This window comes from Lemur catta, chromosome 1 (genome assembly GCF_020740605.2).
Source record: "Lemur catta isolate mLemCat1 chromosome 1, mLemCat1.pri, whole genome shotgun sequence".
In the NCBI taxonomy this organism is placed as follows: Eukaryota; Metazoa; Chordata; class Mammalia; order Primates; family Lemuridae; genus Lemur; species Lemur catta.
Genome location: NC_059128.1, coordinates 175,379,353 through 175,400,630, shown reverse-complemented (window position 1 = coordinate 175,400,630; position 21,278 = coordinate 175,379,353). Strand labels below are relative to the sequence as shown.

At 38.7% G+C, this 21,278-nt stretch overlaps 1 protein-coding gene across 1 annotated transcript in view; it reads left to right on the top strand.

The window, feature by feature from the left end:
* Positions 1-949: 949 nt before the first annotated feature.
* The window catches only part of SLC9A9 (solute carrier family 9 member A9), a 530,362-nt gene continuing 510,033 nt past the window's right edge, over positions 950-21,278 (top strand). The window contains exons 1-2 of the mRNA XM_045539403.1: positions 950-1,328; positions 16,865-17,067. Of these exons, the coding sequence (XP_045395359.1) occupies positions 1,154-1,328; positions 16,865-17,067 (378 nt within the window). The 5' untranslated portion in view covers positions 950-1,153. The remainder of the gene's footprint in view (positions 1,329-16,864; positions 17,068-21,278) is intronic.

The following is a 21,278-nucleotide window of genomic DNA, read 5'->3' as shown; positions in this document are numbered from 1 at the left end:
ACTATATTTAATTGTAATACAGGATCGAATGTTAAAGCCAAGCAAGTCATAACATTTGCTATAAAAGCAGCAAAGCCCATGGTGTACTATTTCAAAAAGCATAAAGATATGAATTCAAGCACAATCATCCTGCCAAATAGAAAATAGAGGATGATCTGATGAACCATCACCCTTATGGTCAGAGCCCTGTGTTTCTGGACACTTCATTGCTGGCGGCAGAACCATTTTTCAGTGTTTTGCCACAGGACAGAGGAGATTGTTATCTGCTGCAGATTTCTGTGGGTCTGTATGTCTGGGCCAGAAGCTCTACAGAGAGAAATCCATGTGTGTGGTATTGCTGAGCATGGCTGTATCACTTCTTCCTTCAAAGGTATGTGTTTAATTTCTTCTATTTTTTGAATCACCATATCCAAAGAGCACAGCTGTAGAAATGGGGATAGAATTTTACTTTTGTCTTTTGCTTTCATTTTTCTTGTTAAAAAAAAAAACAATTGATTCAGAGTTTAAATGCTGCTCTTTGACTACCAATTATATAGAGCCAGAGAGTCATGTACTAAAGTCTTTCTTATTTCCCAACTTACAAAAAAAAAAAAAAACAAACCCTGTGAAATCATTTTATTTCAAACCAGAGCTATCAATCCCCATCACACTGGCAGGCTTTGGTTGGAGAGGAAAGATGTCTAATAGGGGTGAGGTTATTAGTTGGGAACTGACTTTTCGAACTGAGAAAATGTTGCTGATGTAAGGCAACTTTTTTGTTTGTTTGTTTTTAATCTACAACTCACCAGTTATGGAGCTTAAGAAGACTTGTTTGAAACAGTAAGACCATGGCTCCATATCTTAGAATCATTGCTTGCAGATTTTTCCAATATGAAAGATATTTTCATGGAATGAATCATTTAAAGACAGTAAGAGTAGATGATGAAACCGCACTGTGGAGTTTGAAAAGAGACGGGGCTGCTTTAAGAGAGAAACAGGAAGTTGTAACTAGAAGCCATCTGAATACTAAGCCTGAGCAGAATGCTCGTGAAGTAGCAACTAAAGTGGCAGTGTTTATTCTGAAATTCTCAGGCAGCCCGACTGTCTTAGGCAAACCTTGATAAAATAGCCCTTGTCCAGGTTTTTATCTAGGGAATCCCAAGAAGACCGGAGAATGAAGAGACAGCAAAGGTTTATGTCAGAAAAGGATGGGTATCAGTTTCAACATCAGGGAGCAGTGGAGCTGCTTGTCTTTAATTTTTTGCTCATCCTTACCATTTTGACAATCTGGTTATTTAAAAATCATCGATTCCGCTTCTTGCATGAAACTGGAGGAGCGATGGTGTATGGTGAGTGCATAAATTGTGGGATTGATGTGAAACTTGTTGCTTGAGCGTAATTAGAGACTTGTGCTCAGATGGCAAAGTGCCGAAACTGGGGAAAATGTGCTGATTGAAATGTCATTAGCTTGATGAAAGGTGCTGCAGCACAATGAATGCTAATCTCTTTCTAGAGGAGCTGCCGAAATTTGCCTTGTCACAAGAGCAAATGTCCTAGTCATGTTCTCACGCCACATAATGCAAGTCTGTTGACAGATGCCAGTCCATTGTCATGTGGGGAGTCAAAGGCGAGCTGTTTGTTTTTGTAATGATATTGGGAAGTGATGGCTCTGCAGTCACAAGCAGCAGCCTTTTTTCACTGGCAGCACTCATGAGCTTTATAAAGTTCTAGAAATAACATCACCTAATAATGTATAGAGTAAATCCTCTGACATCAGCTAATTTGAAGAAGAAAACTTGCAGAAACAGACCCCACCCTTCCTATGGGAATAACTGTGTGCAGGGCTTTTTAAATTATATGATTAATGCTTTATTTTCTTATAATAGTTATAAATAAATAGGAGTTTCTTTATGCTGTACTTTTCATTTCTTAGCCTGATTTCACATGTTCTAATTTATAGTTATTATTATTAGTATTTGCTATTTCTCTCTCTCTCTCTCTCTCTTTTTTTTTTTTTTGGTTTGTTTTTGAAGTCCAAGGTGCAGAAAAGAATTTGTTTAATTCCCACAGTATTGCTCTTTCTGTGCCATTTACCATGTCATCCCTTTCAGAAAGTTTAATAAAGTATGACAGAGATTATCCAGTTTGTACTCTCATCTTTTAAAGTGAAATGCAGGACACCAGTAGTTTTTAAACTGATGCTACTGATGAAATAGTTTGCTTCACCATTCTTATTACAGCTTGATAATGGAGGGGAACTTTGAACATAGTGGAAACAGGCAAGACATTGCTATAATTCATTGCAAAGAATATACATTTATATTTGGGTTTTTCTCACTTTGGAAGTCCTGAAGCCCTTTTATATGCCTGAGGTTCAAGGAAGAAGATCAATGTACATTTTATATGAACACCATATGACGTCCTTATGTTAACAATTGAGTCATGATTTGAGAACATAAGAAATCCTGTGCCTTAACTGGATCCCACTGTGAGAGATACGTGAGCTATAAGGCAGAAGTTTCAGGCTAAGCAGTGTAATTCTTTTGAGGAGGCTGATCCATTCAGAGCACAGAGTTAAATGTCTTTGTATTGAAGGTCTTAAAACCCACAACAAAGCCCTCATTTGAGGGGAAAAAAATCACAATTAGGTTGAAGAGAAACAGCCAAACAGAAAGGACATGATGCTGTTGGCTGTGAAGCCCTTATGTGCCAGTCATTTGCCCATCTCCATCATCAGTGGACCACGATCTTTCTCTTGACTTGCTGATAAATAATCAGCAAGGACATAGGATATAATCTGAGAAGCTAGAAAAAATGTGATTCTTGGCATCATATTAAGGGCTATATATGTTTTAGCAAAACAACACAGATTTAAAAGATTACCAACCTTTATTAGTGGTAAAGATTTCTTCACTGTCCTGAACTGGATTGAGCTGTGATTCATTTACTAATTTCAGTTTATCTATGATGAGGATATTGTTTTATAAAACCTTTAATTACATTTTTCATTAAAATTCAGACATACTTTGTATTCACAACTCATAAAGTAACTTTTACTTTGAACCCCCAAAATTCCAGATTACCCTTAATCCTCAAAAACTCTTAAATTGTAGTTGAAATTATAAAATATTAGTGCATTGTCCAGTATTGTGGAGACAGCATTTCTGTAAGTTGCTATTTTTAAGGCAGTTTAGGCTTAAAGTTTGTAAGAGTGGAATTAAGTTGTACTGCTTGATTTCTGTTCTTTCATGAGTTTCTTTATGTGAAAGTTATTGAATGCAAGTTCTGAACCAGTGCAATGTAAAAGGATTATAAAAATTGTGATATAATATATATATGTATAACAATTCCATTACTAGATTTTTTAGTATCTCTGAGTTATCTGGAACTATAGAAATCAATGAAAAGATTTACAATGTTGTTTACTTTTTGTTAGCATAGAATCATAATTGTTGGAATTTAAAGGAATTTTCGAGGTTATCTTCTCTAGCCCCTTTATTTTACAGAGGAAGAAAATGAATTTCCGACTAGTGAAGCGAATTTCCAGAACTGAATACCCATTCACAGCAGGGTCCATGTCACTCATCCTCATGTCTTAATGAGGTTCACATTGATCCTACCAGAGCTCTCACTGATGTTCTCTGAAAGTAGTCCACATGGGAGGCATTAGTGACTTCTCATATTTCTTCTTCAAGGATGACCTAAATATTATATCTGAAATATCTATTAGGGACTTTCTGTCAGTGATGTAATAAAATAGTTTGAAACTACAGTATGAGAACGAGATGAGACACTCTCATAAACACTTTTTAATATTAATAATAAGGGGAAAGTAGATGCCAAGTGGATTAATTGTCCAACAGCTATAGATGAACTTGGAATTCATAGATTGGAAAGGAGTCTTAAAGATCATAAATCCAACATCCTCATTTTGCAGACAAAGAAAGATGACTTAGAGAGGTGAAGGTCATGCAATTAGTTAGCTGCTAGGCTGGGATTCAACCTCCATCTCTTTACTAAGTAAATTCTTTCAGTGATCTTCCTGGAGAGAGGACTTGTCTGTGGGATCCAGATGCATCCTTATACTATTTAAGCTTTCAGGATTAGTCCGGCTCTCTTTTCTAGGAGGTCCGAAAGAGTGAAATTTTAGCATAAAATTATACAAATCCCTGTATCCATCAGAGGATTAAACTCATGGTTTTTGCCTGGTTTCTGCTGGAGGCATGGTGGTAACCAATGAGGAAGAAAGGAAACAAAACTATGTTTAAGACTTAAACTTTTAAAATTTGTTTAAGGAGACGAACTTTTGTGAGTAGACTATAACTCAATCATCTCCATTCGACAGACACATAAACTTGTAACAAAACGTCTTCTAAGATTTAGTGAGCCTGCATCTAAAACTTACCAATGAATTTGGCTAATAGTTCCCCTACTGCACTGAGTACTGATCTTGCTCTGGTCAACTATTTGTATAATGTGTCAGTTACCCCTGCACCAAGGATCGTAAATATTTTTCTTAAGCACCAAAATTCCTATAATACCTCAGCCTAGTCTATTATCTGCTTTGCTAATAATATCTGGTATTATTTTGACATTCGTCAAATGTCTTTTAGAAGGCTCAATAGATAATACATTTCATCAGTATACCTGGGAATTCAATTTAAAAATTCTAGGGATCCGGGTCTTAGAAAATGAGCTGTTAGAGTAAAATAAGAGGAAAAGTGATCAAGCAGAATGTTTAAGTGATCTTTTATAGTTATTGTTAGAACAATTTCCAAGTTATTAACCTTAAAATATAATATAAACAGTTGTAGAGACCAAGAAAAATCATGTGTAGTGTTTGGCTTCCCTCTGTGATGATTGGAGATAAATGTGATACTCCAAATAATACAAGTAATTCATTATATGTAAAATAGCTTTTCTCTTGTTATTAATGGTCATAGGAAGCTTTTAAAAATCAGTGGCAGCATTATAAGAATATTTTTGTTTCACCAGGAACAGTAATGGGTAATTGGGTAATTGTCTCTCATGACATTTTTAGGTTCTTGTTATTTCAAAATCAAGGGATTAGAATCCATAACTGGTTTAAATTATAAGCCATGGTGATATTCATTTAAATTGGACTGAAAGCTTAAATGACTACTAATGGTCAAAATATTGATTGACAGCAGTTGGTGCACTTAGTGCTGCTCACTTAGGACCTTGTATCCCCTGTTCAATGCTCATAAAAGAAATCTGCTCCTTGCTCTCTGATGGTATTAAGAATTCCATTATATATCACTGGGGGCTGTCCATACTTTATAGGACATTTATAATGTCATGCATTTGAGAGTTGGGATCTGAGCTTAGGGAAAGAACAATTTAAACCTCTTAGAATTCTACCATTGATTTCATGTAAGCGGTAGTCTCTGAATTCATGTAGAAATTTTGTTCGCTGTTCAGTGGGCACAAAGGAAATTTCAAGCCACAAAGTTTAGATCTGAATTCATTAAACTATGCCATGTTGAAGTGTTTTCTGATCTTTTAGGAGTATACTTAGCAGTTTAATAGTGCCAATTTAATTCACTCAACAGCAAGTTTTTTAAGATTTAAAGAAAATATAGTTACATAATGAATCACCAAGGTTTAAAAAATGATCTTTCCTAAAAAACCTTCTGAAGGCATAAATTGCCTTCTAGCACTCCTGGGAGGTTCCTCGGGAAAAACCTGGGTTGTTGGACATGGTGTGGCTCCACCCTATTGATCCAATTTTACCCTCCTGCAGCCTAGCCCTGCCTCCCATAGGAGATGCTTACTACCACTTCTCCCCCTCCCCCCTGCCTGGACTTCCTTCAGAGGTTCTTTATTTAATCAAAAATGGCATGCTTATGGAGAAAGCATTGCTGTTCTCTCCTGAGGATTTGAGTTTTTTAATCGTGATGATTGTTTTCTCAGCAGCTAGATTCATTATTTGGGGCAAGCAACTTAACTCCTGGCCTTAGTCTTCTCATCTGTAAAATGGGAAAGAAATGAACAAATATCACTAAGCTCCCTTCCAGCTGCAAAAGTCTTGCAAACTTCAGGCCAAGACTGATTTGAACCATCAAGCATCTTTCAGCCACTCCAGCCCAAACCAGTAGCTTTCTTCCCAGAACCTGACAGCCTATAATGATATCTAGTCCTAGTCCTTTCTCCCAGACAGGATTTCAGTTAGTGTTATTTTACCACTCTTAGTTCTTCCTGCTCCTTCTCTAGTTTTGTAATGAGTGCTCAGTCAATCCTGTTGAATTCTTGTCAGACAGGTGAGGAGAGCAAGTTACACCTGTGAGTGCTGGCTGCATGTTCAGCTGTTTGCGGATTCATTTTTTATGAAAGCCAAAGTGGCTCCAGTTTAATTCGAGGGCATCTGCAGGGAAGGTAATTAGGATGAGGAGACCAATTTACTAAACTTGTTCTCTCTTTTGGTGTAAAAAACTTGATTTTAAAGAACTTGAGAGATCTGAGCAAGGTTTTTCGTGCTGTAAGGCATTTGCCAGAGAAAGGGTGAAATAAGCAGAGGAAGCAAAAGCATGTTGTTCTCTGTAGGTTTTTATAAGTTGATTTTAATAAAATAGCTTCTACATTGTGAATAAATAAATAAATAACCCATATGTTCTGCTGTGCTTCTGAATCCCGCAGGAGCTACAGGGGCAGCCTTTACCAAAAACTGCTACGGATTCCCCTCTCAGGGTTCAAAAGGCTAATGACTGTGCACGTCAAGGAAAATAAATTCATGATTCAAATTATTTTTGTAGATATTATATATAGTCTAAATTGATTTGTCAGTAAATGTATGGTTAGTGAAGTGGGGACATGGAGAACTAACATCTATTAAAAATTATATGTCAAAAAGTTGCTATATAATAATAAAAATAGGTAACAAACATCATTTACCATATAAACTATGCTGTGTTATAAGCACTTTACATATATTAATTTATTTAATCCTCAAAAAAAACATTTTTAGATAGGGAAACCCGAGGCACCAAAACATTTAGTAACTTGCCCAAGGTCACACATCTACTAATGGCAGGAATGAAACTCAAACCTTCGTGGTTCGGCTCCATGTGAACACCACCTGGTATCACAAATCTGGATGTATTTGTGTGTATGTGCGTGTGTGTGTGGGGGGGAAGGTATTATCATTTTTATGTTACAGATAAGGAAACTGACACTCAGAGACATAAAGTAACTTGCTGGTAGGCAATAGAGTTGTGTTTCAAACTCAGGACTAAAAAACCCACATTCTTTCACCTATATCACACATTTAGTCCCAGAATAGTTGCTGTTATTTCACAAATGTCTACTCTGTGCCAGATGATGGTATCTTAGGAGGTTTACAGAAGAAATACATAGATTGAGATATCTAACTATATTCGTAACTGCTAATACTCACAATATCCATGCTAAATAGGCAAGATCATCTTTAGTTTGCATATGAGGAAACACAAACTCAGAAAATTTACAACTTGGCTATGGCTGCACAGAGTAATTGGCAAGAACACTATTTTGAAAACTGGTGCTCTCAGATTTTGGCCTCAGAGTTTCTCCCATCGAAGTCTGCTTTTGCTGTGTAACTCTCTCATGAAGTCAGAGGTGGAAAATGGTTGAGGGTAGGGATAGTTAATATTCTCCTCTACGTTGACACTTCAGAAATGTTACACTGTGGGCAAAATCCCACGTGGGAAACACAGTAGGAGCAGTACTGTGAAAGGGCATGCATACGGAGTAGCAGGAGCTGAGATATCCCGGGAGAGTGATGAGGCCCACCTAGAAACAATTGCCCCAGCTTCAGGGAAAGCAATGTTGTAAGTTCAGTGTTGTAAGTTCTGGTTTTAAATATCTGTAGTTGTCACAGTGGGTGTGGCAGGTGCTGTAAATAGTTTGAGAAGGGACATGGATTCCTGTGAATAATGCAAAAGAGGCTTTCATCCTATGTTTAACTGAATTTAATTTTGGAAGAGACTTAAAGAGATTTAAATTTCAGTAGGTAGAATTATCAAGTATGTTTCTGAGTTCTCCAAATTCTCAAACCTGTGTGCATGAGCCTGAGATGGTGTAGATTTTTAGGGGATTCCAAGACTGTGACAACACTTACATTGGTAGGAACTATTGTCTATAGGACAGTGCTTCTCATAGTGTTCCTAAACCAACAGCATCAGCCTCACCTGAGAACTTGTTAGAAATGCAAATATGTGGACCTCAACAACTGCCAGTCTACCAGGTATGGGGCCCAGCGGTCTGTGTTTTAACAAACCTTCCAGGTGGTTCTGATGCACTGAAATTTAGAACTACTTTGCTAGGCAAGTAAAATTGCAAATGCATTTCCGAGTTTCATGTCCTCTGTTTTCTGCTATCTTTTTCTTTCTCATCCCATTACCTCCCTATGCTGAAGAGGAGGGTTGGACCATTTCCCTTTACTAGAGAGTTCCTCTTTCACTGTCTTCAACACTTTGCAATGCTTTTACCTCTTGTTTGAGGGAAAAAGATAGACTGTTTAGTATAAACATTACAAAGTAAGAAACCATTTGTTTAGTCAATATGTCTCTAGTTAGATATCTCTATTTCTATATTTCTTCTGTCAACTTCCTAAGATGATTGCAAGGAAGGGTGTGTATAAGCTGGTGGCTGAGATAGTTTCTGCAAAATAGATATCTATAATAACTGTGTTAGAAATCCCAGAGTCCTGTGAAGTGTATGAGTTGTGTGCATATGTATGTGTATATGTTTGTGTGTATTTGCATGTGTGTTATGTGTTTGTATGTGCACATATGTATGTGTGCACATGTGCTATGTATGTGTGCATGTGTGTACATATGTGTGTGAGATATGAGTGCATGTGATGTGTGTGTGTTGTGTGGTGTTCAGTGTGCACCAAGGATAGATGGTAAACATTAGACACACCATCGTTGCTGCCCAACCAGGTTCATTTGCCCGCTGCCCAAGAGGAAGCCGATATGCTGAGATAGCACGGTTTATGGCAGAGATAGTGCTAAGCAGGGAGATGGGAGAAATTTCTCAAATCGGCCTCTCCAAGAATTTGGGAGACAGGGTTTTTAAAAACAGTTTGGCATAGGCAATTGAATCCACTAATTGGCTGGGTTTGGGGTGGAACCATAGGGTTGTAGAAATTGTCTTCTTTGCTGACCAGGTTCTGGGGTGGGGGTCACAAGACCAGTTGAGTCAGTTCCTCAGTATGGGCCACTGGTCTGAGTGGGTCAGCCTTTCCCCTGGAATGCGGGACCTGCAAGATATTTCAGAAACTGCCCCTAGGTTTCAAAAAGGTGATGTTATCTATGGAGAAAGCTAAGAAGCTTTATGACCACCAGCTGTGTGGCTCCAAAGTGGCAGTTATAGAGAAGTAAACAGGGGACAGTGGCTAATTATTATCATTATTTTTACCTAGGCCCTTACCATAGTTCTCTCCTTGCACCCCTTTTTATTAATTTGTAAGGGCAGTTTCACCACCCTAGTGGAGAATCTGATGGTTGGGACTTTCTCGCACTTCTCACACGACTATCCTGTGAGAAGACAGAAACTTTGAATGAGGCATTCCAAGGTGAAACAGCTTCATGGACCACTTTACACCTTGGAATATAATGAGGTACTCTTATTAGCAGATGCCCCAGACCTGTTCTGAAATCATTCTGGGACACCTCTCTTCACCAAAGCAAGTTGATAGTGAGCCAGCACAAAACAACAAATTGTGTCTCTTTTAGAAACATTCACACTTTCCTTTAGTCCTCCGAATTTAAAAGGTTGGTGGGAGGACAGAGAAAGAACAAAAGCCCTAAAAAACCCAAAGGCAGTGTATATTTTTACTTTCAGTTCTATCACTGACTAATCTCAGGATAAACCTAAACTGCTAAAAAGGAAATGCATTTAAAATTCAAACTCATATCATCTCTCTAAATCAGTGTTCTAACAAAGACTTCTTACCAAAGATGGGAGGAAGATGGGTAAATATCAAATAAAAAGTTCAAAATGTTGTAGATGTAGTCGAAGTCATATTTGTGAATACTATCTTACAGTTAGATGTTGCTCATTGTTTTGGCTTCCTTAGATTATTTGTCATACCATTTCCTTTTTTTCCCCACATTTGAATCCTTATTTCGTAATTTTTGAATCTGAATGAAATAACATCACAGATTTCCTGCCTTAAAGAGTTTCCCAGTGTAAAAAGTCCTAATAATGGTAAAGAACATTCTTCTTGAGCTCTATTTTATTCTTTTTATCTTAAAATACCTCTGCTCAAGTGCTCTGAATTGTTCCTCATGTAATTGTAAACTAAAGCTGATGTTAACTTCCTCTCTACATCCTCGCTGTACCTCAATTCTCTCTTCTCCCTTCAGATATAATAATTATCCCCAAATGCTATTTCCTCTGCTCCCAGACAGAGCAAATCTGCCTCCCAATAAGAAGTACACTCAGCTGTTCCTCAGGACCGTCTTGCCAACCATCTCTCCCTCCTGAACCCTCTCCACTCCTCTGCTACCCCAAGGCCCTGTCTCTGAGCTGCCCGAGGCGCCCATCCCAAATTGCTTGATGTGCCTACTCAGCACTGCACTTGTTGATTTCTGTTTACTTCTCTGTAGAAAGGCATGCCCTCTCCTCTACCTGGCAAACTCACACATCCTTAAGAACCTCCTCTGTGAAGTTTTCCCTAACAGTTTTTGAGGGTGGAGTTAGTTGGTTTTTCCTTTAGGGTTCCTAAGGACTTTGTACATTCATTTATAAAAAGAAAAAAGAAGGGCTTTTATATATGTTAATATATAAGATGGATAATAAGATGCATTCAGCTGCAAGATACAAAAAAACCCTGATTAAAACATACTTAAGCAATAAGGATGTTTATTATTTCTATACCTGGAGGTTCAGCGAAGAGTAGTCTTCAGGGCTGGTTGACTCAGCAGCCTCTTACTGTCATCAAGGACACAGGTGCTTTCTTTTCTGCTGCTCTGCTGTTCTCAGTGCTGACTTCAATATTAGGCTGGCAGTGAGGTGGGTATGGTAGTTCCTGGTGTCCCAGACAGGCCTAGCAACATCCTAAGAAAGAAGAGAGTTCATCTCTCCTGCCTTTGGATGTCAACGTTTGCTTAGAAGCCACCTAGCAGGTTTCCTTTCACTTCTTAGTGACAGGAATAAGGTCATATAACCATTCCAGAACCAATTATCAGCAAGGGGAATGGAAACATCCCCGGAGCAAAGAGTGAGGTCAACTTCCCCGAACACATGACTATGTCAGGAGGGGTGGGTGGCTGAACAAATCAGGGCTTGGTTGGTTAAAAGGGGAGATGGATACTCGGTTGGCAACCAATAGTGTCTGTTACATTTATCAGGTTGAAATATAATATTACACAGTTTAAGGGTTTATCTTCTTGTTACAAGGAAGGGGCATGCCTCATTAATCTAGATTGGTAGCTACTCTAGATTATTCTTGGTAGCCACTCAATGCATTGAGAGTGAAAAAGGCACAAAAAATTAGTTCTTCTATAATCTTCACACATTAACTTTACATTTACTTTAGGCTCCTAAATTCTTATAATATGTAGTTTTAAATATATATCTTCGTAACAGACCAATTAGATACATGTGTATAGTTGGTCTTGTTGCATTGTGCTACTCCAAGGAAGCACCACTCCTACAGATGTAGAATATGATTTGGCTGCAGTTGTGCCGTGCAGTGGGCACTGTGTGTCCTGGAGCCTGAACACAATCCTAGTGTTGAAGACAGCCAAAGAGGTTTTGACACTTTTGTGTTTTAAAAACCATTCTATAATCTGTTTCATTAAAGATTTTTTTTTAAGTAAGTTCCCATCCATATTCCTTCAAGAAAAGCCACTTTGGGAAAATGCTTCAGTATCATGTAGAGTGACTGTGGACAGGATGCAAGGATGCAAGGGAAATTGGTCATGAAATGCAGACAATGTAAGAAGGAGACTTAAGAAACACTTAATGTATCTTGTTCTTACTGGAAATCAAGATCACAGAATTGGGCAGAAGGAAAAAAGCTAGTAGGTTAAGATATTTTAATCTTTTAGGAGCAAGACCATATTTTATTCATTTTTTTATAACTCCCACAAGTCCCAGAGAAATGCCCTACATGTCTGTGGTGTGAACGCAGAATGAGCAAGTGAGAGGCTTAGGGAATGGAGTTTTCTCTTATTTTCAATGTGGATAATGAAGTGAGAACCAGTCTAGAGAGACAAGGCTCATATTTCTAAATGTTCCTTAGTTTAAGTACTCCTGAGCCTGTTTCCCCCTTGCTTCCTGCCTCCCTTCTTTCTTCTCCCACAAACATAATCCTGTCAACTACACATCAGGCATGTGCTGTGTGAGAGTTACATTGAGAGCTCTGCAAGTACAGGGACATCATAGCATTTGGTGTGGTGTTCCTTACATGTGACACTTAAAAATGTTGGTAACTGACTATGTAAACTCAGAGGATCCATTTCTTTTTAACTCCAGGGGAGTTTGTGAACTTAGAGAAAGCTGAACTACAATTCTGTCTAAATGTTTGGCTTTTCTAGAGGAAAGGAGATGAAAAATAGCACAGAGTCTCTGCCCTAAATATTCTCTGCCCTAAATAGTCTCATTGTCTACTTGGGGAGATAAAACCAAGGTCTGCAAAGCAGCGCTGAACAATGTAAGTCTTTATAAAACTTGTCCCTAAAGTGTGTGGTTCAAACTATTACTATAAATGCTGCAAGAACACAAACATGAGGGAGCTCAAGGAGCAGAGACTCCCTCAGAGCACAGGTTCCCACAGGTGGGACTTGAGAGGGACTTTGTAGGATGGTGAGTGTTTTAGGGAGGAAGTCCATTGTCCCAGCTCCATGGGGGGTTTGTATGTTGTTGTAGTCAGGGTTCACTAGACAGCAGGTCCACACTGCTGTCACCATAGGTGCCCAGGTGCCCAGGCTTGCAGAAGCAGAGGAGGTGTCTGCACTAGAATTTCTGCCTAAAGAAGTTGATGCCACCAACTGGCAAAGGAGACAGACCTTAGAGAAGTGTCTTGTATGGGGGGACCACAACCTGGGGCCAAGGTTGTGTGCACACGTACTGGGTAGGTATCATTTTGTTGGGGCAGGCTGGTTCCTTTTCTTCCCCAGCAGGCAGGATGTTGGCTTCATGGTTTATTGACAAAACTGGTGCTTTTGTGTTCGTAAGACACGGCAGCTAGTCTTCTCCTTCCTCCTTCTGTGCGCAAGTGATTTATGCTTTCTTTATCCTGTATCTCTGTGTGGGTGTAAAAACAATGCCCTGTGATTAGCATTTTCTTCCTACTAGCAATGCTACTTTATCTGTCTCCTAGTCACATACAATATTGTGCTGGTGTGCATTAATTCAACACTCCACATTTATGTCAGCATATGGCTAAAACACTGAGTAGACATTTGGCTATAAAAAGCATTATGAGGCTCTATGCATAAGTACCTGGCTTCTGACAGATAAGGAAATTTCAGCTGCTGCTACTGCAGCAGGGGTGCACAGATGGGTGCATGGGTTTGTAACCAGGTGTGCTGGGAGGCTGAGGTTTTTCCACTGGTCTTTATAATCTGCCAAGATGTTGATTCCTCTTAACCCTTGGAGTTTAGGGAAAAGCAGGGCCAGAGCCTTTTGGCTGGTGTGTTAATTTAGATCCTCCAAGAGCAGATGTGGAAAGAGATTAGTTATACAAAAGATTTATTGGGAGAAACTCCTTTGAGAGAAAATTGGGAGTAAACCTGAGGATACTGGAACAACTGTCACAGCTTGATGTAATCCCAGCCCCTGTGGAGACAGGGAAGGAAGCAAGGCTGGGTAGGAAATCTTTAGGCTGTGATACCATTCTAGGAAAGGTTTAGCAAGGCTGCTGGGGTATCCTTGAGCCATGGTTGCCCTGCAGAGGAGTCCCCATCTCCTTGCCTCGGTATCTCTGCTGCGCCCAGTCACTGGCTGGGAAAGACTTGTGGGAAGCGTGGCCTCAGTGTGAATGGGGTGATGGATTCCAGAGTATAGAAGCGGAGACCATTGGCCAACTGCACTCCTCATAGTGGGAGATCTGTCTAAGAGGAGTGTTTTCACGGCTGTTAACATCTGGTCACCTCTGGCTGAAGCAGCTTCCTCCGTTTACTTCAGTCTGCTTCTTCTTGAAGACTGGGACCAGAGCTGGTGTGGAGAGCCTGGCAGGGCCATTTAGGTTTGGAGGACTTGTATAAATTTAACCACAGTAGGTACTAGGCACTCGCTATTATGACAAAGACTTGCTTTCCTTGCTTGGGAATTATCAGTGGACACTTCATGTTTATATCCTGTTATTTCATTGAAAACATTTTTCAAAAATAAGTGGCTCACCCACGAAGAACTTTGACTGACATTAACGTGGGTTCTTTCTGTTCCAGCCCTTTGCAGATGGTATCTCGTGCTTCCCTTCTTTGCATTCCACTCCAGTACAAAGAGCAGTATCATTCATGGCACTTGCTAAATAACTTTTAGGAAATGAATCCTTTCTAGGTAAAAAGTGTTGACAAAAATGATGTTCTTATGTGAGTGACCTAAACCACTTGGAGTGTAGATGATATATCTTCCCTTCTTTTTCCTGACTGGTTTTACTATAGTCATTCGACAATGCATGGATGGTTGCCCACTGTTCTGTGGCGGATCAAGCACTCAGTGAAGGTTACATATCCATCACTTATCTTCTCTTTCTACACAGGTTAGGATACAATATTTCTAACTACTATGAAGGGGTGGGCCAAACACTGAAATAGAAATAAGTAAGATAAAATATTCTTGAAAGAAATATATTTTCATTCTCACTTCTCACTCTAATTAGTTCTCTACATTGTTGCCAAAGTGATAGTTCTTATATGAAAATTTCATTGCTTTACCCTCCTGCCTGAAATCTTTCAATAGTTCTGTATTACCGTTGAGTTAAAAATAAAAACTTCTCAGCATGACAGAGAAGCCTCTTTATGACCTGGTCCCTGCCTGTTGTCTACAATCTAGAATTTTCTCTCTTTCTCTCCATTTATTCTCTTCTTACACCACCAGTGACTCCCTAAATGCACCAGATTTTTTAAATCTCTCTGTATTTATACATTGTATTAATTAAGTTATCATTAGTGACTGCTAACACAATAACACCAACATATCAGTGATTTTAAAGAACAGAAGTTAATTTTTTCACTCCCATAACAGCCCAGTGCAGGTATTCCTGGTTGGTGGATGACTTTCCTCCACCTGGTATCTCAGGGACCCACTCTCTTTCACCCCTGTGATTCTGTCTGCTGTTAGGGCCTTTGATTCCTCCCCAGCCAGCCGATAGATGGGAAATGAGAAGTACAAAAACTCACCTACTTCTTCAATGCTGTGGCCCAGAAGTGACACAAACCACTTCTGCTTATATTGTATTGGTGAGAACTGACCAGATGCAAGACAGCCAGGAAACACAGTCCCTGGCCGAGCAGTCACTTCCCAGCAACAATTCTACACAAGCGGAGAGCACAGGTCCTGCTATCACATGCTGCCACCCACATGCGCAGCCTGGATCCCGGCTCGTTCCCGGATTCAGCTCATCTGGACAAATCTTATGTGACCTTTTAAGATTTATCTCAAGCTTTGCACAATTCAGAGGGCTTTGGAGTATCTCCTCCCTACACCCATGTAACACAGAGTACTTACCAGCTGTCACGGCACGTGTCACACTGTATTATAATTGTTTGCTTACGAATCTTCACTTATACAAACAAGCTCCTGTAGGACCGGGACTATATTTTTACTTTAAATCTATAAATATCTGGCACAAAATGTGTACCCCAAAAATGTTTTATTAAATAAATGAAAGGTTATTATTAGATGACTGGCTTCATAAAAGAGAGTTAAAACTTCCAAAATTTGATGTTTTAAAGAATGAACTATGGATTATTTATTACAAAATATATACATCAATCCTAATTTTAAATTGAAGGAGTTTAGGCCTTTGAAGTTCCTTTGATGTTTGTTAATAAATCCATGTTAAAAGAGTAGTTATCAGATTACCATGAGTACCTAACAGAGTTGATAAACCTGAAAGTCAAGGATTGTCCCTTAGGGTCCCTCTCTTCATGGAAAGGAATGCTGTATTCTTAGAATACATTTGGCTGTAGGTAAGCAGAAATTTGATTCAAAATTGTTGAAAAATTAGAGACTGTATTATATCATATAATCAGAAGTCTAGAATTAGGGTAGTTCAGGGTAGGCTGGTTGATCCGGTAGCTCAGTGATGCCATTCAGAACCCAGGTTCTGTCCGTATCTGGTCCTACCATCCTCAGTATATTGACTATGTCTTTGGACTGGATCCTCTCATGGTCACAAGATACTTGCCAGCGAAAAACGGGAGGAGTGTATTGCATTGTTCATGTCCTGAGGAAGAGAAGAGGAACACCTCTCCCCCTAATCATGAAATATAATTGTTTCCTTTTTTGTCTGAAGGGGCTAACTTAGTTTTGTGCTGATCTGTGGACCAGAAACTTTTCTAGGGGAATTCTGTCTCCTGATTGATTAGATTCTCAGTGTCTATCACAGGGCAAAGGTTTTCTTGAAGTACTTTGGTGGGTAGGAGAATTGAGTATCTCTTCTCTCCAAAATTTGTGTGTCCATTATGAAGGAAAAATCTGGTAATATATGCCGAGTATTCAAGCAGGAGTGCCCACGACAAATATTTTAATAATATATTCTGCTAGACTGGTATCTATGGAAGAGTGAACAATTCTCTAAACCAGGTAACGACCCAGCCCTTTCCCCTGCCACTTCTAGAGTTCCCAAATCATGTATTTAAAAGCATTCAATAAGTAACATTTTAGATTGCCTTCCTCCAGTACAATTATTTATTCTTTATTTTAGGTCTCATAATGGGATTAATTTTACGATATGCTACAGCACCAACTGATATTGAAAGTGGAACCGTCTATGATTGTGGCAAACTGGCCTTCAGTCCATCAACTCTGCTGGTTAATATAACTGACCAAGTTTATGAGTATAAATACAAGAGAGAAATAAGCCAGCACAACATCAATCCTCACCAAGGCAATGCTATACTTGAAAAGGTAAGGATCCTATCTGGTCATATATATTTTTTTCCAGTATAAAGAACTGCATCATATGTGAGCTTCTTATATATAATGCATTCACACACATACACATGTTCTTTTCAACACCACATTATTGGGGCCATTTAGTTGATTAAGGGGTCAATACCTTGAATTATACTCTTATTATAAGCTCAATTTTCTTGGAAGTTGGGGAAGAAAGGTTTTTAATATAATTGTTTTGCAAGCCACAGTTATATTCAGTAAAAAAAAAATAATAAAAATTTGCAACTCTGCCTTTCTTAATATTTGTTTCAAGTTTTCACACATGTGTTTTAAGTGCCATTGTATATATTGCCAGCTGGCTACTCAGTTCAAATCTCCCTTAAGGCAAAGGGAAATGCAGGGGAATGAAAAAATTTTCACTTGCAAAACTTTATCTAGGATGACTGGATTTTGGCAGCCAACACAAAACACTGGCCACTGGGCTGTTTATAAACACTGACACGCAGTCAATCTTAAGAGATCTTGACTCCATCAGTTCAGTTAGGGAATCTTATGTAGAAAAAGAAAAATTGTGAAATGACTCATCTTTTTAAAATGGTTTTATTATTGCACATAATAATAATAAATTGTGAATTGCTTCAATTTCTGGAAGTAAAATTTCCTTTTGCTGTCAGGACTCTGTGTCAGAAATCAGGTAAAGTTACCTTTTGTGGTACCTTGTTAATCCTGGATCAGTCTTTGTAATAAGTGAATTCTTGTTTAACAATACAAGTGTGTGCTAAGAAACAGGATCTCACATGACTTATTTCAGATCCTTTTGAGTCAGAGCTGAGAATTTCCTGATATTATGGAAGTCAATTTGAACACTTTTATACCATATGGACTTAGTTTTCAGGTTAAAATATACATTTTTTTTTTCATTTTGAGAGATTTGGAATAGTAGAGGAGGTACCTGGTCTCCTATTTTTCCTCATTCAAGGTGAATAATTTATAGTAATATTTTTCACATTCGCTTCCATTAGCACATTTCTAGATTAATTTCCTCCTAGTACTCAGCAAGGGCTCAGGAAAGTCAAACGAATTGTAATATTAGCCTAAATCACACTTAGTTAGAGAGGGAAATTGAAACACACAAAACACAAATAATATATTTCTCAAATAAATAGGAGCAACTTCTAGATCTTCAGCTGTTTTGGATAATCTCTTCCATGTATCTTTTTGTTCACATGATAACAGAAAATTATCTATCCTAAAATGAACAAATTTTAAAAAATCACCTTTTTAGCAACAAAGGATTTTAATTAAAACATGCTTTTCAGTTTTACCTTTGGTTAGTACCTGGACATAAATTAAATATTTTCTCTTCACTCTCCTAGCCATTTTTAGTTGCATTTCTGCATTGTACTATTTCTTCAAACAGGCTGACCCCCCTGAAGATACTAATAATTATCCCTGTTGCTATAGCAATTTTATTCTTTAACAGGATTGCCAATAGACACCTGATCAGAAATTTTATTATTGAATTATTGACATTTATTCCTTTATAGGCAGCCAAAGTTAAATGTTAGCTTTTGAAAAACTAAGACAAGAGACAGAGAAATGTCAAAGTTGCTGGGCCCTTCTTATTTTTTATTTTTTGGTTTTGGTTTTGAGGCAGAGTCTCACTCTGTTGCCCAGGCTAGAGTGCCATGGTGTCAGCCTAGCTCACAGCAACCTCAAACTCCTGGATTCAAGCAATCCTCCTGCCTCAGCTTCCCGAGTAGCTGGGACTGCAGACATGTGCCACCATGCCCGGCTAATTTTTTTCTATATATACTTTTAGCTGTCCAAATCATTTCTTTCTATTTTTAGTAGAGATAGGGTCTCGCTCTTGTTCAGGCTGTTCTCAAACTCCTGACCTCAAGCGATCCTCCCGCCTCGGCCTCCCAGAGTGCTAGGATTACTGGCGTGAGCCATTGCGCCCGGCCGGCCCTTTTGTCTTTTGCAGTGGGTAGATTAAGAGTTCTGTACGTAAAATGTTCAATCAACCTCAAATGGCTAAAGAATTTGCTAGATAAACTTCTAAATCAAGTGACCCATTAAGTCACAATCAGCATTTGTTGCTTCAAGCATCCAGGGTTGGCAACAGGTGATTTAGCACCCAGAGGAAGTCCTCCCCTCATTGCTGGTGAAGAAATGGGCATCTACTGGTGCACTTACTTTATCAGATGACTTTCAGGGTAAAGAAGCCTTTTTTATAAATGGACAGAGTATGTCTTAATGCACATTTGTTGCTTATGTGCCAATGTTGGGAGACCCTACTTGATCTGCAAAACTGAACAACCCATTGTCTGGCTTCCTTACTGGCAATTCTCCATTGCATACAACTATTCATATGAATCAGTTAATAAATGTGTGTATATGTTAGATACAAAAGGATTCCAAAGGAGGTTCCATCTATTGGAAGACTTATAAGGAGGTTAACATATAATAATGGTTAAAGAAATTCAGGACTAGACAGATTTGCCCTCTCCCCTTTGTAAGTTCCTTAAATGTCCCCAGTCCCCAACTTTTTATTTGGGAAGTGGAGAGATTAAAAACTATTTTGTAGGATTGTTTCAGTGTTTAAGTGAGATGATGTATATAAAGTGCCTGGCTAACATGGGGCCTTTGCATTGCATTGTTATCATTGACACTGCGAGTACCACGAGTACTATCGACACTGTACTACCACTGCAGTATCATGGCCACTTCTACCACCTCTAACAATGACACTCCCATTGATTGCTACTACTAGATAATGTTTGAACGCTTACTATATGCCAGCAATTAATAAAATGTGTGTTTTATTCATTTATTTAACATTCATTTCAGGAGATAAGACCAATGTATAATATATACCTGTATATAATTCAGTTCTAAATTGTATCACATGGATCATGAGGACTATAAAACTTTACAGATTAGTTGTTACAGACACTTGAGCTTGTTTAGGAGGCTTCCTGGAGGAGGTGGCACTTGAGAAAGGCTTTGAAGGGTGGATGTGGTTTGGATAAGCAGTACAAATTGAGCTCAGAAAGGTCATTATGGCAGGGTGGGTTGGAAGGTGAGACTACAGTGTGTGCTTATCCAGATAAGAAGGGAGGAGGGCTTCATGGAGGGCCTGGCTGCTTTGGATGAGCAGAACCTTCTTGATTTATAGAAGCAGTGTGAAGAGAAGAGTCTAAGATTCTAGGAATTCAAGCCTGGGTGGAAGAATAAGGGGGATCCCAGAGTAAAATCTGTAAAGAAGGCAAAGAAGATTTGAGGAAGGGGATGGGTGAAAATGACCCTGGATCTGCATATAGAGATCACCGAATTTAGAGCAAGAAAGATACCTGACCTCATTATGTTGAACTTTATCATTTTATAGATGAACAAAACAAAAATTTAAGCACTTAAATTAATTTAAGTCAGTGGTTCCCAAACTGTCTGCACTTTGGCATCATTTGGAAGCTTCAAAATATTTTGATGCCTCTGTTCCACCCTTGGAGTTTATGATTTGACTAGTTTAGGGAGTAGCTTGAGCTTTAGAATTTTTAAACACTCACCAAGGTTATTCTAATGGCAGATAAATTTGGGATTTAAGTCCCACTTTGAGTTCTGGTGAAAATGATGAGGAGAGAGATGCTAATGTTCTGCTTCTTTCCCTCACCTCCACTGCTGCAGATCTCCCAGCCCCTTTCATTTTCTTCCTTCAACACGCTGAGAACTTTCTTGCTTTAGGACCTCTGCCCATGCCATTTTTTTTTTTTTTTTACCTCAAATGGTCTTACTTCTGCCCTTGGAATATCAGGTTCCTTCCTATCCCATTCAAATCTTGGCTTGAATTACTGCCTCTTTGGCTCTCTTCTGCAGGGAGAACTAACCTCTTCTGTCTGTAGAGTAGACTTTCTGTAGTTTCTGAATAAATCTCTCTTTCACAAGAAAGAAAGAAAGGAAAGAAAGAAAGAAAGAGAAAGGAAGGAAGGAAGGAAGGAGGAAGGAAGGAAGGAAGGAAGGAAGGAAGGAAGAGAAAGAGAGAGAGAGGAAGAAAGAAAGAAAAGAAAGAAGAAAGAAAAATACTGCCTCTTCAGAAAGGCTTGCTCCTGCAATTTTCTCACCCTATATTCTCTTGTTCTCTCTCTCTGTCTCTCTCATTTCATAGTACTTAGCACCATCTAAAAGTATATTTGTATTTTCTTGCTTTTTGTTTATTATCATGC